The 27,204-nt window shown below is 45.4% G+C and overlaps 2 protein-coding genes across 9 annotated transcripts in view; both read left to right on the forward strand.

Moving 5' to 3' along the window:
- Positions 1-10,506, forward strand: part of ARMC8 (armadillo repeat containing 8) — a 61,045-nt gene extending 50,539 nt beyond the window's left edge. For all 7 annotated transcript variants that reach the window (XM_059478943.1, XM_059478946.1, XM_059478947.1 and 4 more), the window contains 9 exons: positions 218-299; positions 1,491-1,577; positions 2,565-2,657; positions 3,120-3,269; positions 4,930-5,025; positions 6,973-7,068; positions 7,535-7,607; positions 8,508-8,601; positions 9,861-10,506. In XM_059478943.1, coding sequence (XP_059334926.1) covers positions 218-299; positions 1,491-1,577; positions 2,565-2,657; positions 3,120-3,269; positions 4,930-5,025; positions 6,973-7,068; positions 7,535-7,607; positions 8,508-8,601; positions 9,861-9,894 — 805 coding nt within the window. In that variant the 3' untranslated portion in view covers positions 9,895-10,506. The remainder of the gene's footprint in view (positions 1-217; positions 300-1,490; positions 1,578-2,564; positions 2,658-3,119; positions 3,270-4,929; positions 5,026-6,972; positions 7,069-7,534; positions 7,608-8,507; positions 8,602-9,860) is intronic.
- Positions 10,507-20,074: 9,568 nt separating this feature from the next.
- The window catches only part of VPS8 (VPS8 subunit of CORVET complex), a 64,915-nt gene continuing 57,785 nt past the window's right edge, over positions 20,075-27,204 (forward strand). For both annotated transcript variants that reach the window (XM_059479024.1, XM_059479023.1), the window contains exons 1-6: positions 20,075-20,225; positions 20,891-20,959; positions 22,342-22,472; positions 23,889-23,982; positions 24,521-24,553; positions 25,913-25,967. In XM_059479024.1, the coding sequence (XP_059335007.1) occupies positions 20,118-20,225; positions 20,891-20,959; positions 22,342-22,472; positions 23,889-23,982; positions 24,521-24,553; positions 25,913-25,967 (490 nt within the window). In that variant the 5' untranslated portion in view covers positions 20,075-20,117. The remainder of the gene's footprint in view (positions 20,226-20,890; positions 20,960-22,341; positions 22,473-23,888; positions 23,983-24,520; positions 24,554-25,912; positions 25,968-27,204) is intronic.

Consider the following 27,204-nt stretch of genomic DNA (forward strand, 5'->3'; position numbering starts at 1 on the left):
TGCCTGAGAACCACTCTGATCTCACTTCTGCTCTTGGGAGCCCTCCTGGGGGAGAGGGGCAGTAATCCTGGGCAGGTGCAGGGTTTTCTCCTGGCTGTTCCCAGGTTTCTCCTTGCCTCCCTCCCAGCTCAGGAATCTTTGTGGGGCAGCAGGGTGTGTACAGCAGTGCCCATGGGGGTGTGCATGTCTCACAGGGAGGATTTCTCTTCCATTCCAGATGTTTGCACAGTTTGTCCCGTTCTGTCCAGCAGCTCAGGACAAGTTTTCAGGATCATGCTGTATGGAAGCCTTTAATGAAGGTAAGTGAGGAGCAGTCGGGTCTCAGTGCCTGGAGTGTTCTGGTCCATTCAAGGAACACAGGGTGTCTGTTCAGTTGGCATGCCTTGCTGTAGAATGATGATACAAATTACCTAGAAATCAAAATCCTGGGGCCTTCTCCTAAGAGAGTCATAAGTCAACAAAAAGCAACAGCAGCAAGCGTGCTTGATTTTGGTTGGTTTTTTGTTTCCTTTTTTTCATTATTGTTTTTGGGCGATTTTTTGTCATCAGTGAGGGAAACTCAATTATTCTCAATGGTCACACAGGACACTACAAGCACTACATGTCCCTTAATGTCAGACTCAGGCTGGATGGCACGGTTCAGACTTGGTCTGTGAGCTCTGTAAGAGAATTTACATCTGTGTTTTCTCCTGTGATTCTCTACCTCTTACATCTCATTGCAGATTCTATAGTTGAAATCAAAGAGCTCAGAAAGACCTTTAAAAAGACACATTGTCATATAGAGTAATTTTCCACAAGATTGAGATTCAAGTGTGTAAGATATATGTCATCTCTCAGCCTGTAATGTCACTATCATAAACACACATAATAAACCAGTTTCTCAGTTTCAACATCTTGGAGACCTTGAAAATGCAGAACAGACTGCTTGCATACCTGAAGGCTTGGGCAGTATTGACACCCATAGGAATCTCCTGAAGTCACCTTGACTTGTCTGTTCAGAAGTGAAATGACTGGAGCACAGAAGATGTTGTTGGCAGTAGGGAACAAGTGAGGAACATGTTTGGTTCAGGAGTTGGTGTTTTGGTGCTGCTGGAGATCCAGGCAGACATAAGGGACCAAAATTTGACTCAGGCTGTGCTCCTCTGAGAGGATGCTCCTTAGAGAATTTGCTGTGTTGTGCTTAGCACGAGGTACAAAGGGGTTGAAGAGGCTCCTGGAGCTTCCTCTGCATATGTGTCCTTTGCAGAGCAGGGCTTGTCCCCACTGATTTCTACTAAATTGGACTGAAAGCTCTCAAGTGTGATTTCTGTGAAATAATGAATTGCTCCAACTTGTCCTGTGATGTGTATCAGACTGGGTTTGCATTGCTAGCATGGAAGCACCTCCTGAAGTCTGGAATATCCAGCTACAGCATAATTCCAGGTATTCCATTTTAGTGATCTCTTCATTATCCTGCTAACAGAATTCCTCTCTCTCCCTTCTGCCTGCAGGTTTTACAGAATGCTCCAAATGAAATTCTTGTAGTAGCATCTTCCACGCTATGCAATCTTCTTCTGGAATTCTCTCCAAGCAAGGAGGTGAGTACTTGGCCAGCAGCAGGGAGAGGGGATGGACTGAAGTGAGATTACACCATGGTTCAGTTAGCATAAAGGCATGTTAATTGGCAGTCATTGCTTGTGACATGTTATGGAGCTGTGATGTTACAGAGCTGTGCAACTGATGGCTTGAGAACAAAAAAAAATCATCTGCTTACAGTGCTGTGACAGTTAATTTGGTCTCTAAAGAAAAGAAGCAGACATGAAGTTTTGTCATTTCCTTTTTACTTTTAAAACATTGCTATCTAAAAAGATCATAAACAAGAAGAAACCACACTGATAATTTGCAATGTGATCCATTGTCTTAGAGAATTACTGCTACTGTAATGCTGAAAATGCTGGCTTTGCTGAGTCTTGTGTTTTTATTGTTCTCTGATGAGCAGTACAGGATATCTGGTTCTGCAGAGTCTGTGTTTCATACAGATCAGACACACAAATCAACACTCCACAGCAGTGCAACAATTCCCCAAGTCTAAAATAGTTCTTAATTACAGAAAATATTTTCAAGATTGTGCTGTGTGTGGGATCCTGCAGGGCTCTATGGATTACCAAATTATCAGTTGGTCTTGGTGGCTTCAGTCATATCTGTGAGACAGCAAATTAACTGAAATAATGCCAAGCACAGTTCACTGGCCATGAGGTCACCCATGGGGCTTTTTTTAGCAGACTGCAGGTCAAGTGTTTGTGGGGTGTGAGCAGCAGTGTGAGGTGATGTATATACAAATGTGTGTGCATCCATGTCTCCACAAACACAGACATAGGAGAAAGCCGCTGCCTTGATCTGACTTTTTTTCATAACACCTACTTTGAAATGGTCATGGATATGGGGTGTGGCATGGCCAGTTCATGTGGGCACTGGACATGTTGTAAGCTCAAGAATAAAATACAAGGAGTATATTTTTAGTATTTTCATACATGCAGTTAGTCTAAGTAGTGTTGTAAAGATCTGTTTTTCCCTCCTTCTTTCAGCCTATTTTAGAATCAGGAGCCATAGAACTTCTATGTAGTTTAACCCAGAGTGAAAATCTTGCCTTGCGAGTGAACGGCATTTGGGCTTTAATGGTGAGTAGGACACCCAGTGAAATAGCACTTGTGACTGTGTGCCTTAAAAAGCTTGGGAATGTATCTTGTAGAACTTGTCAGTTGTTATTAACAGTGACATAATTGAAATCTGCCTTGTTGTTCCGCCAAACTGCAGAAGAAAAACAGCATCAGCCTGGAGCACTTCACCCATTAATCCATAAAGTAAAGCAAATTCTTCAGTTCTAGTACTAATTTTGTTGCCAAGATCATTCAAGGAAGCGGTACTGTCAGTAGTAGCATGCCAGGGGGAAAATAAAAGCAGGTAATAACCAGGTCAGGTGTAAGACAATGTGAAAATTGAATTCACTGTGTAGCAGTTACTCATAAATTACAGCCTTTTTGCAAGATTAATTTAGGAAGGATATATTCTTGTAGGGAATAGTCTACTAAAAGAATGAAAGCCCAGGTAAAAAAATCCATTAAAAGGTGTGTCTGTTTCAGAACATGGCATTTCAAGCAGAACAGAAGATCAAGTCAGACATCCTGCGGGGTCTGAGCACAGAGCAGTTGTTTCAGTTGCTTTCTGATTCCGATGTAAATGTTCTGATGAAAACCTTGGGACTGCTCAGGAATCTTCTCTCCACTCGCCCAGTAAGTAGAGCTGCACACAGACCTTCTGAAAGCTGATCAAACAAGCAGCCAATCCAGTGCTTCTGTGCAGGACATTTTCCTGTTTTAACACCACTTGGATTTATTTGAATATCTGTAAGCAAATGTGCAAATCAGTGTGAGAAGGTATTTGAACGAATCCTCTGCATCCATGGAAACACTGTAATGCTAGACATTTTCATTTAATGCTCAATTCCATTGCATTTAGCTCTTTGCAACATTATTTTCATAGCAGTTTCTCTGTGAAACTTGTCCAAAACAACACTGAGGGTTGCACCATTGAGTCAGTGTACAGGAAGGTCCAGATCTCAAAGATACCTGTCTTTCTTCTTCCTTGGCACTTGAAATGCATCTTTTCTTATCCATCTACATAGGTAGTACTGGCTTTGTGAATTTGGTGTAAGACTGTGCACTCACAAAATGCAGACGTTCATTTTACACCCTGAAATAAAGTGGTTAGAAAATTTAAGTCCAGGAGTTGTTTTTGATAAGGAGAAAGAGATAGTCATGGAGGAAAAGAAAGGTGTAATCCCCTGTGAAGAACAGAGGGAAAATATGCAGCAAGAATTTGGCAAGCCAACATTTTTGAGGGGAAACCCCATGAGGCCTCTCTGTGCATTTATCACATACTGTGTTTCTACCAGAAAAAGGTCACTGTAAAAAATCTTTTGATATTCTCACTCATTGAGTCTCAATAACTTTTATAGAAAATTAGCTCTGTCTTAATGTGACAGAGCTTAATAGCCTGTCATTCATTGAATTCACCCTGAGAACTGTCGCTGTCACTTAAGGTGTTCTCCATCTGGAGCTATGTGCCAGCTTCACTGCTTCCTATGGCAGGTTTTAGAGCCAGAACCAGCCATTTTCAGCCTTTACCCAAAATTCACTCCAGAATAACTCATCCAGCAGCTTTCCAATGAAATCCCATTATTAGCAAATTTAATAAGTTCTACAATAATCCCTGGGGTCTTAAAAGAATTGTAGTGTGCTGTGTGCTGGTCATCTCTGGTTCTGTTTGCTGCCACTCCTGAGGTGTTTGGCATCAACTAATCCAGTAGATCTTGTTTAATCTTTTCTCTGTTATTCTAGTGTAGGTGTTCATAGTCTGTCATCAGGTGACTTTTGAGCTGTGACCCTGTGAACTTAGGGCAGTTTCTCAGACAATAACCAATGCATCTGGCTTATTTCTCTGCCCTGTAAGGCTTTGGAAATGTGGTTGTTGGATCTGGGCACAGTGTCCCTGCAAGAGTAGCAAATACCAGAGAAGAAACATCAGTTTTCTCACTCCTCTCTGATATTACCCCTGGTTATCAGAAGGGAAGTGGTTGTTTCCAACTGCAGATCACACATTTAGAGCATGGGTCAGCAGGGTTCAGGCCTCAGCCTGGCAGCTGGGACAGCAGTGTCACCTCTCCAGGTGACAGGGAAGGCATCACCAAGGCTCATGTGATGCTCTCTCAGACAAAAGCAGGCTCTACATGAAGAAGAATTTTCTGAAGTGTTTGTGCTGTGATTAATTCTTGGTTTGGGAGCAGTGCTCTGTGTGCAGTGTTGCTACTCCTCACTTGGAGTGATTCAAGCAGGAATGTCCCTTCCTTATCTGGGGAGTTACACTAAATGTATTTCATCCTTGCTTTGGCAGCACATAGACCACATAATGAGTACTCATGGGAAGCAAATCATGCAAGCAGTGACCCTCATTCTGGAAGGGGAGCACAATATAGAAGTCAAAGAGCAGGTACCTTTTGTGTTTTGTGTTGTCTTGGCAGAATAAAATATAAGAGCAAAGAATGCTTACTCTTCACAACATGTCATTTTTGTTTGGGATTATAATGTGCTGTGAATATTTTACTGAGATCTGTCAGATGAATAACTTGAGTACCTACAAGAATGTTTTTCTTTCTAATGGATTTTTACAAAATTGTTTGAACTGAATTCAGATTGGTTTTGCAAATGTAGGTTTGGCAAAGAGAAGAGGGATGTGAGAGCAGAAGAATTAAATTGGGGCTGTTGCATGGCTGGAAGGGATCAGTAGGAATAGAAGAGAAGCACTAGGAGGGGAAGGAGCATCCTGGTGGAGCCCAGGAAAAAGTGGGGAGGGACCTGGCCTGCCAAATTAAAAGTTAAAAAAAACCCCAATCTGCAAGGGGAAAGGTAGAGGGAAAGAGGAGATGGCCAGCAGGGAATGGCATCCTGGAGCCAATATACAAGGACAGCTGCTGTGGGGGTGTAAAGCAGCAACTAGAGGATAGCTGGGCAGGATTTGGCTGGATAACTCTTGTGCCAGGCAAGACAGGTAGTGGGAGAACTGTGTTCCTTCCTCATATGGGGTGTGTGGAAGGATGGGGGCAGCAAGGAGCTGTGGGAGATGCTAGAGGATTGCTTTGGCTTAGGTTGGATATGGGTAGCAAACAGAAGGGGAAATGAGTGTAGGAGTAGAGCTGGTCTAAATCCCTGCTCAGGGAAGAGCAAGCTGAAGGGCAACAGGCATTCTTTGGCAATTTAAGTGCAAAATTAGCAAAAAAAAATCTCCAAAGACTCTTGCTAGCAAGTTTAGTGACACAATGGTTTTGAAACAGCTGAGAATTAACCCCATGTGTCTAGATAGGTCTTCCTGCTAAAGCTGTGGTGACAGGAATGGCCTTTATTGCTGTAGGTTATTCACTTAGCCACACCTATCTGAATTATTTCACAGGAGAACCAGGACACTTGGGAAAGGGCTGGGGCTGAATATGGGCTTTGGAGTTTGGGGCCTATATCCACTGAGCATTTCCTTGGTCCCTGTGGTGCAGCTGGCTCTTATTTCAAGATCCAGTAGTACCTATCTGCACACCAGAACCCCTGCTTGCAGCAGGACAGTGATTGTGTCTGTCACTGCCAGCCTCATCAGGATGTAATTAGCAGCTTGGAAGTAATTAGTCTCTGCAGCTGCTGACACAGTGCAGTGCAGCTTAGACACAAGCACATACAAGTGCTGATCCTGCTCCAGTGTCCTCCCAGCATGTCCAGAAAAGATGGTCAAGTTCTTTGGGAAGGAGCTTGTGGAGCATCTCCTGGTGACCCTGAGAGCCAGGGAAGGGGCTGTGCCAGTCAAAGCTCTGTGCAGGTAGTGCCAGTGTGGGCCAGGGTGCTTCAAGGGCATCCTGTGGGATGGCTTCTGTAATTTTAAAGAAATTAAACAGCTGCAGAAGTAGCTGGAGTTAGCTCTGCAGGTGACAGCTGTGATTAGACTTGCTGAAAACAAATGACTGCTCTGCCAGATCAGCAGGAATGCCTCTGTCTCACCTTTTCCTGGCCTTAAGAATGAGGTGGAAATGGTTGGGCTTTGTTGTTTTTCCTTTCCCCCCAGCCACTGCTACAGAACAGACTGCTTTATATTCTGGGGAATGTTTTCTTTCCTATATGTTGCAGATTTCCATAAGAGACTTAAAATGTTCTTCCTGGCAATGAATTGATGAGTGCTGCTCTTCATTTTAAAATGGTGATCAATGTTTTTGGCCAGGGCTGCTCCCCACAGCTGGTGACTCCTTGGCATTGGCCCTAGATGTGAGCAAGCTGGAAACTCCAGATTAAAGATATTAAAACTAATTGAAGGAGTTGTTTGTCCCAAGTTCAGAGCTGTCAGAGAAGCTGTCATGGGATGTGATCTGGGGCCAAATAACTTCCCAGTTTTTCTCCCTTTCAGACATTGTGTATCCTTGCCAATATAGCAGATGGCACAACAGCAAAAGAACTGATTATGACCAATGATGACATCCTGCAGAAAATCAAATACTACATGGTAAGGGGGATTTCTCTTAAAGGATTTGTGTTGGTCTTTTGCAGGACTGAAAAGAGGAAAGTGCTTTAGGATTTTTATGTGAATTATTCACTATCATGCATTTAATTTCCATATAACCAGTGGGGTGTAAGTGCAGTTCTGGATGGCAGAGGTGTACAGAGGAACTGACTAAAACGAAAATCCAAGGGTTATTTCCTATAAAAACATTACAGTGACTTCATCTACATAGAAACATTTAATGAACTTGGAAAAGGCATATATTGAAGATGTCAGTAAACATTTGGAAGGAAGTGATTGACCACTACTCAAGTGCCTTATATTATGACCCTATGTTTGAGAGAAGTTATAGATAAGAATTAATCCCAGCTTTTCTATCTTATTTATTACATAATGAATGCCAAAATACAAGTATTGTGAATTTCTGAATTTCTTCTTCTAAACTTGAGTTCTCTTTTTCTATATTTAGAGTCATTCAAATGCTAAACTACAGCTTGCTGCCATGTTCTGTATATCTAATCTCATATGGAATGAAGAGGAAGGTAAGAAACCCTCCTTATTAATGCATAGACAAGTTACTATCCTGATCAAAAAGCTTTTGTTGAATAGCAATATTTGCAGTGCACAGTGCATTGGGATCCAAAGTGTAATGGGAAACATCATTATAGGTGTAGTATGGAATGTGGGAGTGGTCAGGAGGCACTGAGGAGGATGCAGAGAGCTCTCTGGGGGAGGCACAAGGACACAGTGACAATAAACAGGAGCTGGAGAGACACAGGGGAGGTTTTCACCTGTAGCATTTCTCTCAAGTCTCTAAACTACTGGAGCAAAAGAGAATTATTGTAGGAGCTTCCAGATCTTAAAGGGGCTGTGGAAACTCATTCTTGGAGGGAACAAGTTCACTGGAGAGAATAAATGGATTAGAAGGGGATTTCTGGCAAAGAAATTTTCCTCAGTATAGTTGGTTTGAGTGGCTTGAGCCAAAACCGGTTAAAGGACTTGTGGGTGGAACTGGGAGCAATGGATAAGGCATTTGGTGAGAAGTCATGGCCTGGCAGAGTGGGAGGTTACCAGGAGGGGGCTGAGGGATGGTGCTGCTCAGGTGCATATGGTGAGAGGAGGAGAGGGCAAAAGTGAGGCTCAGAAACACCTCCAGGGGAATGTTCTCTGCATCCAAATCCTGTGAGATCAGAGATGAGAATGAAACAGCTGAAGTCAGGATACCTTAGGATAAAGATTTTTGCCTTCAAGATGTTCTTGATTCCAAACACAGAGCACAGCAAAAGAAGCTGGAGCTCCCTGGGGAGTTTGAGGGTGTGTTTCCATGGCTGTGCTGTGGGTGGACATTGCTCCTCACCCCTCCTTTAGCTGGTTCCTGCTCCCTGCAGCCCCTGGGGCTGGTGCCACTCCCAGCACTGGGGTTGTTGTTGTTGTTGTTGCAGGTTCACAGGAGCGCCAGGACAAACTCCGAGACATGGGAGTGGTGGATATTCTACACAAACTGAGTCAGTCCTCAGATCCCAATCTGTGTGACAAGTGAGTATGAAGATAACACAAGATCACCACAGCTGTTAAATTATTTTTAACTAATTAAGCCCAACAGTAACTTTGCACACACCTGTGCTGTTACCTGTGTTAGTATCCACACAGATCATCTGGCTGCTTCCCAAACATGTGTAAAACCAAAACAGTTACTGACAATTTCTGGGGTTTTATGTTAACCTTTTGCAATTATCCCACCTACAGTTAGCAACAGCCCATAAAGGAGGAAATCTGATCTTTGGAAGATGTCACATACAGACAACACAACTCAAAACAGTGCAGTTGTTTTTGAAATGCATTAAATTTGGTATTCTTGGTTTTATGAAAGATGTTCTAGTGTTCTTAGACATCTTTGAAGTAAAGTTAGGGCTTCTCATCTTAAAAACTATGCCAGAGTATTAGCACTGAAAATGATAATCAGGAACATTTTGATATCCCACTGCTGCCACACCAGCCCCCCATGAGCTATTATGGCTTGTGATCACAGCAGGAAGCTGGGAAGAAACAAATAAATAATCTATAAATAATCTTCTTCTGTGTTCATGAGTTGTATCAGGTCCTGGAAAAGTGTGTTAAGGTCATGGTAGCAGGCTGGGAGCTGTGGGGGACAAAGGAAGAGCAAAGTGTCTCACTTCAGATGGGAGGAAACTCAGAATTAGCCCATGTGATGATGGAATTGCAACTCCAGACTGGTGGGAGGTGTTTTTGTTTTAACAAAAATGTTGTGCAATATTAGATTACATCAATTGCATTATTAGACTGGCTCCTTCCTCCCACTTACCTCACTGTATGCTTTTGGTGGGACCAGGATTCCTACAGGATTCCTGACAGGACTAATGTGCCTTTAGTATATTCTGAGTTGACACTCCTTGATTTCTCAGCTCAAAGACCTCCTTTTCATGGTACACCTGCATTACAGAAAGCAATTGCTCTTCAGTGCCTGCTCCTGTGGGATTTTGGAGGGTGTGTATAACACACCTCCCAAGCCCCCCATGCTGGGGGTGCCTCAGTTTGTGCTGGGATCCAGTGCCCTTGGCTGGATCAGGTTATCCTTGGATGCCAGGGGGATTCTTTAACAGTTACAACCCCCACAGAGCGTTTCTGCACCGCGGGCCAGATCCTTCCGAAGTGAGGGAGCCTTTTCCTCAGCCATCCTCCCTCCCTCTCTGCTGGCCCACTCTGAGCCTGCCCATGAAGCTGCTGCTGCTGCTGAAGCCAGATTCCTGTAATTAATGGGTTGTTCTTTCTTGCAGGGCGAAGACAGCACTCCAGCAGTACCTTGCATGATCAAAGACTAATTGAATCTATGGACACCCCTCATGTCTACTTAAGGAATAGCAGGAGATACTCCTGACTCCTTATATTTGCACAAGTCACCTTGGGCTGCATTTTTCTCAGGTGCAGGGAGCTGCTTTGCAGAAACAGTTTGAATGATCAGGTCTCCAGTGCACTTGAGAATTTTCTTGAGGTAGTTTCTTTACTCAGAGGACTCGGGGTGGGGGGGCTGTTTTGGTTTTTTGGGTTTTTTTTTCCTGAGCTACCTGGACTCTCAGATAGAACAATCAGTCATCGTTTTCCTTTTGGGCCTCCAATTCTCTGCTTTTGCTGCAGCCTTGTGTGGGTGCGTGGGTGCTCGAGTGCGTGTGTGTGCTGGGCTGAGTGTGTGGGTGTGAGACCTCACTTTTGGTTTTCCTTTTTTTTTGTGTGAAAATCTTTTTCTACAGGTTTTCAAGGGTTAACCATTGTTTGCTGTACGAATACTTCAATGAATTATATACCGTTTGAATGAAATGTTATTTAAAAAAAAACCAAACTGTTGTATCCCATAAAGTTTATTTTGAATTTTGAAGAGATGAATGTTTTTAAGTAAAATATATGCATTTCTGAACTTCAGCTTAACTTACATTATACTTTGTTTTTAAAGAGAAAAATAGAGGGAGACAATAGACTCCAAATTCCAAGCAGCACATTCTGTACTGACAAGGTCCAAGAGTTCTTTGCCACAATACAATGTCACCTGGTATCCATGACATGCTCAAATCCATGGAATGGGCCAGCTGGACTGGGTTTGGGTTTCTTTGCAATTTTAGAAAACAAGCTCATACTTCAGGGTTAGCATGACTGATGCTTTTCAGAAAGGAGCAGGTGGCTGCAAGATCAGCAGGAATAAGCTCTTGCTTTGCCAGCCAGGAACTTGCTCAGCTAATTGCTGAAGGATTGGCTTATTCATGGTCAGAAGGATTTGCTGATCACTGGTATCAGTGGAGCAAACAGTGTGTCACAGAAGTTACACCTTCCAGAGACTAGAAAGAGCTTGCTAGCAGGATTAAGGGATTGCTTTTGTTTTGCATCCTTTATCTTCACAAATAGTTAAGTGACTTCCAAATTGTTTCCACAAATGATCAACTGGGTGCATTAAGTTGGGGAAGGGATGGAAAAACTGAGGGTTCTGTCTTGTTTTATACTCAGTAATGTTGCTCCAGATTTTCTGTATATATGCAGCTATACACACATGCATGGATTTAGATTGCTGGATAATTGGTGGGGTGTGACTGCATCCAGAAGCCTGGACTGTCCAGATGTTCCTGAAATGGTGCCTGCAAGTGAGCGGGGGAAACACGAGTGCAAGTGAAGGGGACTGTGTGAGGTCAGGCTGGAATGGCAGAGCCCTCAGGCAGTTCAGGGCTCTGACTCTGCCCAGGTCTCCTTTCTGGTTTCAGTTTAGACCACAGTTCATAGTCAGACTCTCCAGACACTGAATTTACATAGCACTAACAGGCACTAGAGTTTGCAGCCAATGTCTTAAACCAAATCCTTCTTCTCTTACATTGAGCTTCAGGAAGGCTGCAGCAAGAAGAGAAGTCTGTAACTTTGCTAACCAATTTTGATAATTATCTAAATCTTTTATTTCTAATCAGAAGGTCAAATTGTGATGACAGCCTTACTTTTTTTCCAAGGTAACTCTTTGTGTCAGAAAACGTGACCACAGTTTGGCCTGGAATTTGAATGTGCTGTATATCAGATAACTGTTATCACTTGGTTGCAAAGGAGAATATCTTCATTTCATGTAACTTCTTCCACTTCAAAGACAAATAAAAATGAGCACCTGACACTTTCCCCCCAGGCATTGCAGTAAGTGACTGGCAGTTTTTAATGTCCTTCTGCACATGTTTCATGATGGACTTTGGGGGTTGAACAAAAGGGAAAGTAAAGATATGTGAGAAGTTGTTGAATCTCAGTACCTCAGAAGCAAATTCTTGTTTATAAAATTTAATCAAATATATTTTTGCTTGAACTGAGACAAAAGTTGAGGCAGTTATTGTAAATGCAAAACTGTCCAGTGGGCACCTCCCTGCTCCATTTGCACTCCTGTCTGTGTTTAGGAGCTCGAGTTCTTATGTATCTCTTCTCATCCTTCCTCTACTCACTTTTCTAAAAGCAAATGTGAGTTTGCTTCTATAGAACTTTGGTGCCTACAGGTGTTCAGAAAAAAGGTGAGTAAAAGTATCTCTGTACAATTTTTGAGGTGGTTTCCTAAAATTCTGCCAGAAAAACTAAAAATCAATGCTCAGACAATCTTGTTGCTGCATGAGAACAGCTGACGTTTTCCACAGGTATAGAGAGGACAAACTGTTGGATGAGAACATTTTTACATTCAGTTAAACTTTGTGAATAATTTTTGATGTTGCTATAGGTATGTACAAAAAGAAGAATACTGTAAATAAAAAGAACTTTACCAGAACATCTAGATTTTTCTCAGCTTCCTGAAGAAATAAGAGCTTTCTATGTCAGCTTCTCTACAGCCCGAGAGTCACAGTGGGACAGAATTTCCTGGTCACCCAGAGCTTTCCCAGCTTAATGAGGTAGCAGCAGCTTGTGAATTCCAGGATTGCTTACAAAACCAAAGCAAAGTTTGTCCGGACATCATATGAATCACCAGGATTTCTGCTGTTCTTGGGCCATTTCTCTGCTGAAAAGCCATTCTGATGGATGTTGAGAAGTATGTCCTCTCTTTATACATGGGTCTAGTGATGGGAGTCCTCCTTTCAGAGGTTACACATTGCTACAGAGTGAAGTTGAGCAGGGTATTTGGGACACCAGCTGTCAGACAATGGTACCCTTGGCTCTCCCACCACTTTCATTCCACGTTTGGACTGTCTTTCCCACACAAGAAATCAAATAAAACATCTTGTGGCTGTTGTTGCAGTCACAGCTTTGCATTGTGGCAGTGAAAGAAGCCAAGTAACCTGTGTAAAGCAGCTTGTGCCAGGATATTCTAAACGCAAACATCTCATACTTTTTAAAATTTACAGACTTTACCTATTGCTGTGGATGTTGTGCCTCCACAAAACTGCTGAAGCAGTGACACAGCAGGCAGAGGAGTAATTGAGGTGCCTGAGATATTAGGTTCTTGAGGCGTAAAAAATGGCTTTAAAAGGGCTTTTTTTGGTAATCCTGAAATGTGAGCACAAGAGCCGTCAGTTTGGAAGTGGTGGTCAAAATCATCAGGGCTTTTCTGCAGGCTGATTGCCACAAAAAGAGACATTCTGAGGGCCTTGATGCACCAAAACCTGAATCCTCAGCCAGGAGGATGGTGAGCAGCTGGAGGACCAGGCCAGCAGGCATTGTGTGCTGTGTGACAAGAAGCAGCTCCAAGGTGTGCCCCTGCAGCCCAGTGTGCCCAGGTGTGGGAAGGGATGGGGTAAAAGCATAAAGAGCTGCCTAAACAGCATCACCAGGAGTGCTGGGCACTGGCACTGCTCTCACTGCAGAGAAGAACAAAAACCACAAACCTCCACAACCTGAGCTTCTCCTGAGGGGGACACCCTTGCTCAGTGCTGCGAGGTGACAGCTGGATCCATGCCTTGCTTTGAGCCCCCAGTTTAGGAGAGAGGTGTGGGATGACTGGAGTGGAGGGTGAGTGTTGGGCTGGGGGTGCTGGGCAGGTGAGGCAGGCACAGGAGGCAGAAAGGCTCCACCTGCAGCTGCTGCTCCAGGAGTCCCAGGGGAGATGGAGTTGAAGGCAGCACTGGGGGAGGGAGGGAGCTGGGCTGGGCTGACACTGCCCTGGTGATGCCAGCGCTGCCATGGCAGCCTTGGGATCCTGCCAGCTGCTGCACAAGGCCTGGAAGGGAGCTGCAGTTCAGGCCCCACAGCAGCACCTCAGCTCTTGGAGGAGGTGTGAGCAAAGGTGAGTCCAGGTTTGGGGCACTGCAGCTCTGCTGTGGGGGCTGTGCCCAGGCTGGAGCAGCAGAGCCAGGTACAAAGCTCTCTCTGTGGTGCAGGTTGGCCAGCACTCGGATCCAGGTGATTAGAAGCCATCTGTAGCACTTTGTGCTTGGGGCAGCTGCTCAAAGGACCCTGTTCCTGCAGAAGGATGGCTGCAAAGAAAAAGGAGGTAGTGCTGCAGGTCAGTAGTAGCCAGGCCTTTAGCAGACCTGGTAAACTCTCAGTAAGTGCAAATGATGGAGTTCAGTCTTAGAGTGTCTCAGATTCTGCTGGCAAAGCCCCACTGTGAGGTCCTTGTGGGGCAGAGGCATCCCTGGAGGCAGGTGGGATGCATGGGAGGACCTGGCAGGTCTCACGTGTCCCCAGGGCTGTGGGGGCCAGAGGGAGCTGCTGCAGGGCTGCAGGTTGTGTTTGGGGCTGTTGGGGCCTCGCACAGGTTTGGCTGCTGTCAGAGACCAAAATACCTCTGTTTTGTGAGATGATAGCTCAGAGGACATTCAGGAGTAGAGAACTGAGGTTGGCACATGTCCTGGATGGCAAGAATTTCTGGACATTTCTGACCAGGTCACGTATTCAAACAGATTGCTGTAAAGGTAGAAAAACCAGAAGGTACAAGAAGGACTCAAAGGCTGAACAATCTATTTTCACAGTGATGTATAAAGGAATTTTTCCTGTTTACACTGCACAGGTGACCTAGCGATGCTTTATAACTACTGCATGGGGAGAAGGGGGTTCTAAGAGCAGTTCAAAACTCACAACAAAAATATTGAAAAGCAAAAATGGGTTCTGCAGGTCTGCTTCAAATCTTGAGAGCAGTTCAGTCTTCACAAGAGAGAAATAATGAAAGATATTGTGGGCTCTGTGATCTTGTTTCTTCACTGTTTAAACAGGGAAATGTGAACATGTGTAACAAGGAAAGGGGCACTTTAGGAAGGTAGGAATAGTTTCTGTTGCTGCTTGTCCAGCTGTGTTCCTGTGGGATGGGGAACTTGACATCAACTAGATTGTGCCCCATTGGCAGTGAAGGGAAATCTGAGTCTACATCTGCACATCTGGGATTTTTTACATCTGCAGATGAAAGCTGAAACTGTGTAGGACATGAGGGGATGTCCTGGAAGGGATCTGCTTTTTTAGAGAAAAGCCAAGTCCAAGCAGCCTCAGGACATCCAAATTAGCAAAGCACCTTGAAGAGTGCCAGCATTTGAACTTATGGCCAAATTCATTATCACAAAATACTGTCATAAATCATTTAGACTCGTTAGCATTCTATGGAACAGTCTGAGGGTGGTCCCAGCATTAGGATTAAATAATTAAATGTTGTAGTTCTGCAGGTGTTCTCTGAGAAAATGAAGCTTGGGGTCATGTTTTGAACAGTAAACAGAGGTGTCTGAACAGCTCCCTGTTCCCTGAGTGAGACAAGGCCCTGGAGAAACTGCCCTCTGTGACCCCCAGTGACACAGCTCTGAACACCTGGGAGAGGGCATTTCATCTGCACTGGAGTTTCCACTCTTGCAATTCTTGGTGGTGAGATTTTAGCAGCCCTTTAATGCCTATTTGTGTTAATTATTGTGAAATAGCTGGCCTTGATGCAAGTTACTGTCTTCCACTGCAGTCTCAATGTAGCTGGGGTTGATGATACCCACTGAGGAAGGAGTCAGGAATCTTCATTGTTCAGGATGAACAAAACCAGATCTTGCATTTCTCCAGAAGCCTTTTTTATTGTAATTTCCTGTGTTTTTCTCAGTGCATCCTGAAGGGCAAGTCCTGTAAAATGGGGGAAATGTTAAGGTTTATATCCTTTCTAATAACAGTATTGGGAGTGTGGGATAATAGAGCGGGTGGTGCTGTGTGTGGAATGGTCTAGGGTATCCTTGACAGGGTCAATCCCTGAGCAAGCTGATCTAATGCTGAGTTTTGTGCAGGAGATTAGATGAAGGACTCCACAGGCCCCTCCCAGCCTAAAACTTTGTGTTCTCTGCTCACTGTGCTTTGCAAGTCTTTAGTAACAGCAGGGAATTCAGGTAAGGACATGCTGGGTTCAGACCACCCTCTAATGCCCACACACCGTGGAAATTGTGTATTTGCTAGTTTAGTTTATCAAGGCTGAAACATCTCAAATAGTGAAGTTTGTGTGCAGGCAAGGTGAGAAACTTCTGCTAGAGAATCAGGTAGTTCATAAAGCCTGTGAGGACTGGGCCTGAATGAGGTGTGGTTAACTGGAACCCTGGGCAGGCAGATGGAGACCCTGACAGGGGGCTGTGGGTCTGGGATCCCAGTTTGGAGCCCCAGCCAACCCCCAGAAAAACCCTCTGCAAACTGAGTCTGGGACCCCCAGGCAGCCCCCTCTCCAGTAGTGCCACTAAAAACTAAACAGGGGAGGACTTGCCCTTGGCTGGATGCTGCTGCCCTTTCCCTCTGCCTTTCCTTGGACCTTGGGAGACATCCTGAACAGCTGGTCAGAGGTGAGAGAACCACAGCCAGAGGAGTTTCCTGAGTGCTCAGGTAATGCCTCTTGAGGCAGGTGTGTCCCTCTGGAGTGGTTTGTCAATATGTTTGCAGCACCTGGGAGTACCTGATGAGTTACTGTGGCTTTTACTGTGTTTTTCAATTTTCCACACAGATTAACATTACTAGCCAGGAGCTTTGGGAAGAAGTGCTGTGTCTCAAAGGACTCATTGGTAAGGGGTTTGGTCAGCACACTGAATTGTTCTTGTTCTGTGGTGAAAGGATGCCAGGACTGTTAGGAATTACTGGTGTTAAGGGTGTTTATTTAGTCAGTCTCTCCATTCCCCTTACCCTGAATGGAAGAAAAAAAATATTCTAACCAAGTTGAGACCAGCAGGAGGTTGTGGGACATTCATTTATGTGGGACAGTCATCCTGCAATCCAAGCAGTGCTGGTCCAGTCTCCACTGCTTGGAACAGGACTGTCCCCAGCACAAGGAACAGCCCTGGCTCCCAAGGTTCTTGGAAAAACCTCATGTGCTCTACCTCTGCAGCAGTTTTCCCTGGGAAGTCTGCTATCTCCAAAGTCACAGCCTTGTCCATGTTTCTACTTAAGACTCCTCCACATCATTCTCAGCTTGTTATTTTGTAATGTAATTCTGTTCTCTGATGCAGCATTTCAAACCTTGCAAGGGTTTCCAGTTCAGAGCTCAATCCAGCCCTTCTAGCACGTGGTGTATTGGTCTGTGTCTAACCTGACCCATTTGTGTCTCCTTCTGACCCATTTTCCTGCTTGCAGTCGTTGATGTGTATCAAGCCTGGTGTGGCCCATGCAAACCAGTAGTGAATCTGTTCCAAAAAATCAAGAATGAAGTTTGCAGTGATCTCCTGTATTTTGCTGTGGTAAGATCTCACTTGGCACTGCTTGAAATACCCAGTCCTCTGAAATCAGCTGAGGTCCAAGGGCTGAAATCACTTCCCTTTCCAATATTTAGCCCAAACCATAGCAGTGCAGGAGTTGCAGCTGCTGGGAGTGAACTTGCCACATACAGGGCCTTGGGTATATCTACAAGAATTCATATAATTAAGGATTTTCAGGATTCAACTGCTCTATGCTTTCTAGGATTCTACTTAAGCAAGTTACATTAGACAGAGGCATTAACACATTGCCTCTGATGTACAGGGAGAGGCTAAAGGAGCTGGATTTGGTCACCCTGGAGAGGAAAAGGGACAGATATCCAGTGGGGGGAGGATGGAGAAGGCAGAGACTGATGTCTGTCAGGGAAACACAGCAACATGAGATAATGGGATAAGCTGCAGCAGGGAAAGGTCCAAATAAATAGAAAAGTTTCAGGTGGGAGTGTAGGACACTGGGACAAGTTCTCAGAGTGCTGTGCAAAGCTGATTCTTGGAAAAGCTCAAAACTGACACAACCTCCTGTAGCACTGAGAGCAGCCCTGCCCTGGGCAGGGTCTGGGACTGGAACCCCTCACAAGTCCCTCCCTGCCTCAGCCATGGTGACTCTGTGTTCTGGTGCCTCTCCTGGCTGGTGGTAGCTCTGGACTGGGGACAGAGCTGGGGGCAGTGAGGTTTCTCATGGCTCAGCTCCTGTCTCTGCTGCCACTGCAGCTCCTCCTCGCACTTCTCAGCCTCATGGGCAGGAGCCCTGAATTCACTGTTCAGGCTTTTCCTCTGGGACTCACCCAGGCAAGCTGCTGGGAATAGATATCCCTGTCCCACAGGAGTGCTGCTCCTGCAGATGACATCTGCCTGCTGCTCAGGCTCTGAAGTGAGCTGTGAGCTGGCTGTGCCCCTGCTTCTGACCAGTGTCATTTTGTCCCCTAAGTCTGGGGCCCAGAGGTATTTTCTTGTGTGGGAGGGGTGAGCACCAGCCAGGTGAGGGTGTCTGAGTCCAGGCACTCATGTGTGCAGCCCTCTGGAGCAGAAATGCTCTTCTAGAAACACCTATTTTATTTTACATTCCTTTTAGGCTGAAGTTGATTCCATTGATGCTCTGGAAAAATACAGAGGACAATGTGAGCCTGTCTTTCTCTTTTATACAGTGAGTGAAAATATTTTCCCAGTGGTTGCATAGCAATAAATGTGACCTGCTGGTGGGAACAATGGTCCTTTGGGGAGGATGTTTTATTTCTTTAACATGTTATGGAACAATTTTATTTGCTCTGTATCTATTGGTAATCAAATGCTGTGCAGATAAGAATATACAGCCAGTGTGCTGCCCTGTGGAGCCTTCAGGTTAAGCCTGCTGCTTCTGCAGGAGCTCACTCCTCTCACAATCTGCATTGCTTCGTCCTGAGATTGATGAGGAGGCACAAAGCAGGCTGTTCCAAGGTTTCCCTCTTGCTGTGGAGCAGAGCAGCTCTGAGGGGAGGAGGATACATATAGTGTGGGTGATGTGCTGCTGTGGGGAATTCCAGAGCCCAGAGAACACAACCTGAGCACTTGCTGACTGATTTGCTTTCCACACCTTCCAGGGAGGAGAATTAGTGGCTGTTGTAAGAGGAGCAGATGCACCCTTGCTGCAGAAGACCATCCGGAAACAGCTGGCAGGGGAGAGGAAGGGATTCCATGGAGGAGAGCCTGTGGTGGTAATGGGTCACTGAAGCTTCAACACCTGTAGATGTGCACTGGCTTTGTGTGTGTGGTCTAAAGTAATGACATTTCTCAGGAGCAAAACTCTCACCTCTGTGTGAGCTGCTGTTCCTAAGGCATCTCTAAAGCCTGCAGCTCTCTGCTGGCCTGCTCCTGGGAATGCTTTTCCCCCAGCTCTTGCTGTGCACTGACTGAGAGCTCAGCAGGTGACCCTGGACAGGCAGATCCTCTGCTGTCCCTGGGAGCTGGCCTGGCCCGGGACAGCAGGAGGGCTGGGCTGCTCCTGCTCAGGGGCAGCTGGGACATGGGGCCCTGCCTGGCACAGGTTCACCTGGAGGGGAGGTGTGGGGTGCTCCTGTCCCATCCATGTGCTCTTGCTGCCAGGTGCCAGACAGAGCCTTCTCCAGAGAGCAGGAGGAACAACGGGGAGGACTAACAGGTAAGGCAAGGCACAGGTGTAGCTGCTGGGACACCAGAGGGGCCATTCCTCCACCTGGGCACACGGGGAGAGTCACCTTGAAATATACCCATAGTTTGGGTGTCTGGTATTGTGAAACTGGGAGTATTTATCTTTCCAATGTGTTTTATCTTACATTTGCCCCCACCCTGCCCTTGGAGGGCCCTTGGAGACCCCACATGGCTTTCTGTTTTCAGGTGCTTTTTAAAAGAAAGCACAAAAGCTTGGGCTCCAAATCTGCTTACACCAGCTCCTGCCTTATCTAAAATTGGCCACGAATTCCCAAAGGCTTTTGCATCTTCTCCTAAAAGGGAAATTCTTTTCTTGGCTTTGCTAGGACAGTGCTGCATCCTGGCCCTGTCCACACCAAATTTTAGGCGCCAGAATATCGGAAATCGAAGCAAAACGCTCCTGGCTTTGGCTGAAGCACCATGGGATGAAGGGGCGTGGGGGATATTGGTCTCTGCCTCTCCTTTCTGCGCCTATTGTAAATTTCCTTCATTTTCTTCCCTCGGAGGCTGACGCACCCATCGGGTCCGGGATGGCAACCACAGCCATGGAGCAGATCCGTGCTTTTTGAATAAATACAAGGTTTTCCTGCGGCAGCAGCACTAGTTCTGTGTCCTTGGCGTCCCTCAGCGGCCCCCGGTCCCCGCCTGCGGCGCGCGGCCCCTTTAAGGCTGGGCGGGGGCGGCCCCGCCGCGCTGCGGCTGCGTGGGGAGGAGGCTCGGGCCGCGGGTTCGAGTCCCGCCGGAGCCGGCCCGGCCATGGCCGCGGCCCTGGAGCCAGCTGAGGCCGAGCCGTGCCCGGAGCCGCCCGCGCACCGGCTGAGCGTGGCGGAGCTCGACCGTGAGCTGGACTCTCGCAGCGAGCTGGTGCGTCCCGAAGCGCCGCGGAGGCGGCACGGCCGGGCCGCGGGGGCTGTGCCTGCCCGGGCGCTCCCCGCAGGGCCGAGGGTGGGTCCCTGAGGAGGGTCCCTGAGGCACCGCGGGGACGGCCGGAGCCCTCACTCGGCCCGGGAGGGAGGGAGCGCCGGCGGCTCCCCTCACACTCTGCGAGGGAGGGCCGGGCCTTTCAGGAACCCGGGAGGGAGGGAGGCTCGGCGGGGCCGTCCCAGGCTCATCTGTGCCCGGTTCCTATATGGTGACACTGTTATTTACGTAAATTTCGCGTGTTTCGCCGTATAGAGGGAAAAAACAACTACCCCCACAGTTCTGTATGGCGGGTGCCTTATGTAGCAGGTACGGAGTCAATAATTTAATTTCACTCTTGCTTCAAAACCCTTTATAATGCAATAGCGTGTTTATTTTCAGAATAGCAGAAGTATTCTATGACTGTTTCTGGAAATAAGTCTCACACAGCCTCCAAGAGGGAAATATCCTCACTCAGTCAGGTGAAGCTGTGTGTGAGCCTGCCCTCGGAGCTCTCTGCTCCTTTCCGGCAGAGGCGTGTGTGCTCAGCTGCCTTTTATGTGGCTTTAGTTACGGTTTGGAAGGCGGAGTAGGCAGCCCAAACTCAGGCTGTGGTTTCTGATGTACAGATTGACGACAAAGAATTCGACATTCCTCAAGTTGATACCCCTCCAACGCTGGAGAGCATCCTAAATGAGGTGAGTGAACCATTGGGCAGGGGAGTCGGGTGAGGCAGCACATGCTCCTTTTCCTCCACGCTTACTGTGTTTTTCCTGGAAAACAAAATTGTACAGCTTCATGGTTTCCTGATGCTGATAGCTAGCAGGTGCATACTCAGTGGAGTAATTGCTCTACAGTGTGTGATATGTTTTTTTTTTTTTTTTAATTTAAATATCTACAGCTGCAGCATAAAATGTTTTCATCAAGTCCAAGCACATTCATCTGGAGAGTCATCTGAAGTCTAGACAGCCTATTAAAGGTCAGGGTCACCAAACAGCTGTTTTTAGTTAAAAGTAATTGCAGAGTATTCAGAGTAGTTCTGGAGTTGTGGGAGGAGATAAGAGCTAGAGTCTTCACAGCTTCGTTTGTGTTGTTCCTTTCATACATAAGGTGTCCCAAACAGAGGCAGGCTAGAAACAAGAGGAGAAGTAGGGGTAGCTATGTCCTTTTTCCATTGGTGCCTTGAGTAGTGGAAGTTTAGTAAATTTGTGTTATCTCAAACTGTGAGGACATGCAGTGACACCCATGTCAGAGGAGTAGATTCCAAGTCTTAAACTTGAGAGGTAATAATGAAGAAAATACATACCAGTGCAGACAGTCTTACTACAGTATGTCAGTAAATGTAGGATGAGAATGACTGGCAAAACATTTTCTGAAATGGATTTTAGCAGAGGACAATCTGAGCCAAAAAGACAAACAGCTGCAGTTCAGAAAGAGCTGCTTAATGAGCACAGGGCTGCCAGGTGTAAGTGAAATGAGGGGCAGCTGCTCTGCTCCCTGCTTGTTTGGAATAGCTGGGGGGTTGTGTTTGCTCCCTCTGGCTTTGTGCTGAGAGACCAATAGGAGCTGCACTGCTTTTAGAACACATCAGGGAGAAAGGCTTTTTGAAAAACCATAATAAAAAATTCCAGGCTAAGACTGAAAGGAGAGAGAGATTGCAAACAGAAGAGCTGAGAAAAGAGCAAAATCAACTCTTGTGGCAGCTGGAGGGACTTCTGGGCTCTTAGTGCCACTTGGTGAAGTGCTGGAGTAGATGATGATCATTCTAAGCCTTCTCTTGGCAATTTGGAAACTTGGAAGCAGTTCTATTACAGGTCAGTTAAAGTTTTGATGGAGTACAAAATATTTGCGTAAAAGGTTAGCTGAGTTGTTCTTCAGCCCACTTTGGTGATTTTTGTGAATTCTGGAATTCTTCCACAGAATCAGCCCAGTAAAGTAATAAATAGTTCTGGTTTTAAATCTGAGGCTTTCTTGTGCACTCCTTCTCCATTTCCCTGCTGAACTGATGCTGTTTGCTGGTGTTTCCGTTATGCTGTTGTGCATTTTGAACATTTACCAAGCTGTGATTCTCGCCCTCCAGACTGATGATGAAGAAGAGTCTTTCATTTTGGAGGATCCCTTTCTCTTGAACCTTGATAACACAGATACACACTCCTATGACACCTCTTCTGTGGCCAGCTCTGACAGTGGGGACAGGACACACCTGAAAAGGTACTGCAGCCTCGTGCCCTGGGAGGTCACACCATTTGTGAAGGGGTTTTGCTTACATCTGTTGGAAACAAATCCACCTTTTTTCACAAAACTTATTCCTCCAAGATCACATAGGCAAAGATGGGATTTGTAATTGCACTGAGGGCTGACCTGTTTGAGCAATAATGGCATTTCAGGGAGATGGATTAGTTTAATTTCTCCAAATTTTAGTGGAGTCTTTAAAGCACTGAATCATGATGACTCAAAAGAAAATGTTTCAAAGGGGTGTTTCACCTAGTCTGCAGGCAGCTGGTGGGTATTTGTAAAAGGCAACTGCTGTCCCTTCTGTGAGTGGACTGCTAATATTGACATCCAATATGTGATAATTAACTCTGATATTGCTGATGTGTGTTGTTAATTACTCAAATGATGGCCTGAGCCACTGCCATGGCTGCCCTGTGTGCCATGAGCAGTTGCACAGCATAGAAACACTCTCAAGTCTGATGGTTTATGTTGGTGTAGGGTGGTGTACAGACTCTGTCCCTTCTTTTTTAAGTAAGATTGTTTGTACTGAGAGAAATGTTACCTGAAGTGTCTTAAACTTCTTCCAGTAGAGAGTATGAGGCAGAAAAACCTGGAGGTGTTCTGTCACCTTTGGGTAAGGCTGGTTGCCATGGTTAGGGGTCCTTAGCCATAATACCAGCTACTAACAACATGTTTGATGAACCTCTGTGGGAGCTGCTTGGTTGTGCACCTCTGGAGAGAGAAGAACCCAATGTTTCCCTGGTAGTTTTGGGAATTTGGCTCTCTGGTGTTGTGAGCTTTGCAACAAAATTGCAGCTTTACTGGGGAATTTCCCTATCCTGCCTGCTAGAGTTTACCAGAGCTGTTTTGAAATAACTGATCCTGCACTAGTTAGTTTTTAAAGACATTTTCTCCATAAACAGAAGCACTTAGGCTTTCATATCAGGTGAGCTGTGTATTTATTGAAGGCTGTTCTTTATCATACACCCAGTTTTCCTATGGGTCTGTATTCTGCTAATGAGCCTTTTCCAGTTGTGCATTTTTCCATAGTTACTCACCTTTATAGGCTTAAACTTTCTCACTGAAAGAGCTGAAGTGCTGCTTTCAGGGTGTATTAGTGAATTCTAAGGCTTGAAGATATGTGCTTGAAAATGACCATTTGTTTGGGGAAGTCAGGTTTTTTTGCTCCAGGAGATGAGTTAACACCAAACTGTGTGCAGGCACAGCAGGGCAGAGCAGGCTTTGCTGATTATCTCATGTCTTACCTCATTCTGTGGCCCCCAGAAGAAGAATGGAAATTGCATGAGTTACAGGTGTATGCAGAATTTACCTGCTGGCTTGGCTGTGGGTTAGGCAAAGTTCCAAGCTTTTATTCTGCTCTAATATTTTTTGGTTTGTTCCTTAATTCTTTAGGAAGAAAAAGCTCCCAGATTCTCTCTCACTCCATGGATCAGTGATCCGACTCTCACTCCTGAAAGGGATTTCTGCCCAAATAGTGTCTGCAGCAGTAAGTGTCATCCTCTGGGCACCTCCACTAAGAAAAATCTGAAACTCTTTTGGGGTGTGTGTGAGATCTCCTGTCTGGCCCTACTATTAGTTCTGTGTAACACCATGTTAGGGGCAGCCACTACTCACCTGTAGTCTCTAGGCAGCAGTGAATCAGGGCTTTGCTGACTTGCTGCAGCAGTGATGTGCTGGGTCACTTTTAGCACTGATTCGTGTTGCTGGATGTCATGAAACTTGGTGGGAAATGTTCATATGACATGAAAATGTGCTTGAAGGTGCTGGAACTGGGTTTGCTCAATGCCTCCAACAGGCACATGGCTCTTTGAGAGGAGCACAGTAACTTTCACATGGAATTACAGGATGTTCTGCTTCCTCTCTATTCCTGGGTGTTTCTAGTCAGTGGTTCCCTCAGCTCTGTCTGCCCTGGTGGGGCCAATAAAGTGCAGCTGGTGTTGATTTTTTGTGTATTGTAGTTCTTATTATTAGATGTGCATGATCTGGGAGTTGTCTCTCACTCATGTGTTCTCCTGTTTCCCCAGGACAAAGTGGATGCTGGCTTGCCCACTGCAATTGTAAGTACTCTCACAATTTTCAAGGATTGTATATTTAGTTTTCATGCCAGTTTGTTAAAGCAGTATTTAAGACAGCTGATAAATGCATCTTCCTTGACTTATCAAATGTGAGGAGTAGGAGGAGCAGCCTGAAAGCTCCCTGGGGGCAGAGTCCAGCCTTCCTTCACTGCCCAGCTGCCCCTCTGCTGATCAAACCCCCCCTCCCTTTTTTATACCTTCACCAGGGCTTCTTAGCTGAGCACCTGACCTGTCTCCATCTGTTGAACACACTGAATTTCCCTAATTGTTTCTTCTTTGCCAGTTATTGCTTTGAAAATTTTTTATAGAAACTTTAACTAGAGTGCTCCAAATGATGGACTCAAAATCTCTGTCTCACTGTCTGAAGTATTAACTAAAAGGCTGTCTGAAGGATACTCCTGCTTAGCAATTTGCATCAAAATTCTTGAAGTCAAGCATGAAGTCAAGCATCATAGCTAAATATGTCAGAAGTGAAACTGCCTGTAGTAGAATGAGAAGAGAAGCATTTTAATGAGGTGAAATGCAGTCAATATTTATTATGCCCTTGTGAAGTGAGTTTTAATGTTTTACAAAGGAACTAAAGGTGTGCTCAGTCCCTTTGACTATAGTAACAGGAGCCCAAAAAATATATTTTTGTTTAAAAAGAAAAGGAAAAAGTTGTCACTTCTAAGGCAAAAGACTGCAGAGTAAAGCTAGAAACAAGTTGCAACTGATATGTACATAGAATAAAAACCTGTACTTACACATCCAGACATTAAGGCCTTTGAATTTTTTTCATCTGACTTAGACTTGTTAGGAAATAAAACAAGATGAATACATCTACAGCATTATGTGATTTCTAGTAAGTTTTATTTCATTGAGTACAAGTTGGCAAGTGCAGTAGGATCTTTGAGGATATGTTTAATAGGATTTGTTTAATTCACCATGGAAAGAAGTTGGAGTCTCTGGCTTCAGGAGACCAGCACTGGCCAGGGTTTTAGAAGAGTTCAGATGTGGAAGTGGCAGCTGATTTAGGATAAAATCCCAAGTATTTATACTCAGCAACTACACCAGAAGAATGAGACTGACTTTAAAAGATGAAATTTTGCTGTGGGTACCACTCTGAGTGTTTGAATTTCAAACAGCAGAGGCAAAAGCAGCCCTCTGATCTTTAGATAATCTGTGTGATGGCTGTTCAGGTGTAGTACCTATCTGTCTTCATGCAGGAATTGTGCTTGTCAGTTATAAGTTGATAAAGTTATAACCTTTGAAATCTTCCCCTTTTCCAAACTTTGCTTGATAAGTGATGGATTTGTGAAAGATGTTTCTTCTGCTTTCAATCTTCCTGTATGACTCTTTCAGGCAGCATCAAATCTGATAGCAGTGGGGACATCCCATGGGTTAGCACTGATATTTGGTAAGTTAAAAATAAAGTTTGGAGTTTTTTTACATTTTAGTGATCTTAAAAAAAAATGCAAACACAAGCTAAAAACTGCCAGCCTGATTTATAACTGCAGGCTGGGTTTCTTCTAGGATGTTGTTTGTGCTAAATGTGTTTTTCTTTCAGTAAAGAAAGGAAGCAGAAGTAGTATTTGTCATCTCATTCATGTTTCTTATGCGTTGTTGGTACTTGGAGAAATTTAACCACATGGGAATTGTCTAAAGAGCTTTTTCTATGCCATTATCACTAATGACCTTCTGCCCCGTGTCTGAATAGGTGTCAGCTTTGTGGGAGTTGTGTTCCCTGGGAAGTGGGGCTTCTGGCCCTGGCTGCCTGCAGACCTGTGCCCTGGGTGTTTCCTTCCCTGCCCTTCCCCTGCACCAGGCAGGCCCCTCTGCTCCCTTGATTGTCATTCTGCTCTTCCCCTTATCACCAAACTCTCTTACAAGGTTTTCTGAGCTTGTGCCTCTGTTTACCCAGCTGGGCCAGAACAGCTATGGAACTGTTCCCAGTCACATTCAGGTTTTGTGCTCTTTGTGCAGCACCCAGTTCTTATCCAGCTTAGAAATGTCAATGTATTTATTGATGCTGATTGAAATTCTTGGAGACCAGAAGTTAAGGGGACAGGTACCAGGGAGATGGGAAACACTGTGGCAATGCAGACTCACCTTCCTGGGTATTTAGGCATTAAACTATTTTATGCCATTTGCTTAATCCAGTATTGAAACAATTCTGCTCCCTGAAGGAAAGGTGGATGGCAGAGAGCCTCAGAGCCCTCCCAGAGGTCCATGGTGCTGGGTAGGAGGCACTGGACCTGCACTGAGGGGAGCTCTGATAAAAATTTTCATCCTCAGGGGGTTGAAGCATGAGATAAGAGTTGAGACAGGTTGTGCAGTCTCTTTGCATGGGGATATTCAAAATTCAAGGCTCTGACTGGCTGCTTTCTTTGACCTTGCTTGGAGCAGCAGGGCTGGGCCAGAGACCTCCATGCACAGCTCCCTTACAGCTGAAGTCACTCTGTGAGTCTGTGCTGTGATTTAAAAGTGATGAGGAATGGAAGTGCAGTGTCCAGTTTTGTTTCAGGATGCTTCCTGGACACTTATTCTCTGCAGAATTCCTTCAGTTCTGTAACTGAAACTTGGGCATTGATCCCAGTGCTCTCAGATGTATCTAAAGAGAGAGAAAACCTGGCAGTATAGGGCTCTAGGAGGCT

This window comes from Ammospiza nelsoni, chromosome 10 (genome assembly GCF_027579445.1).
Source record: "Ammospiza nelsoni isolate bAmmNel1 chromosome 10, bAmmNel1.pri, whole genome shotgun sequence".
NCBI lineage: Eukaryota > Metazoa > Chordata > Aves > Passeriformes > Passerellidae > Ammospiza > Ammospiza nelsoni.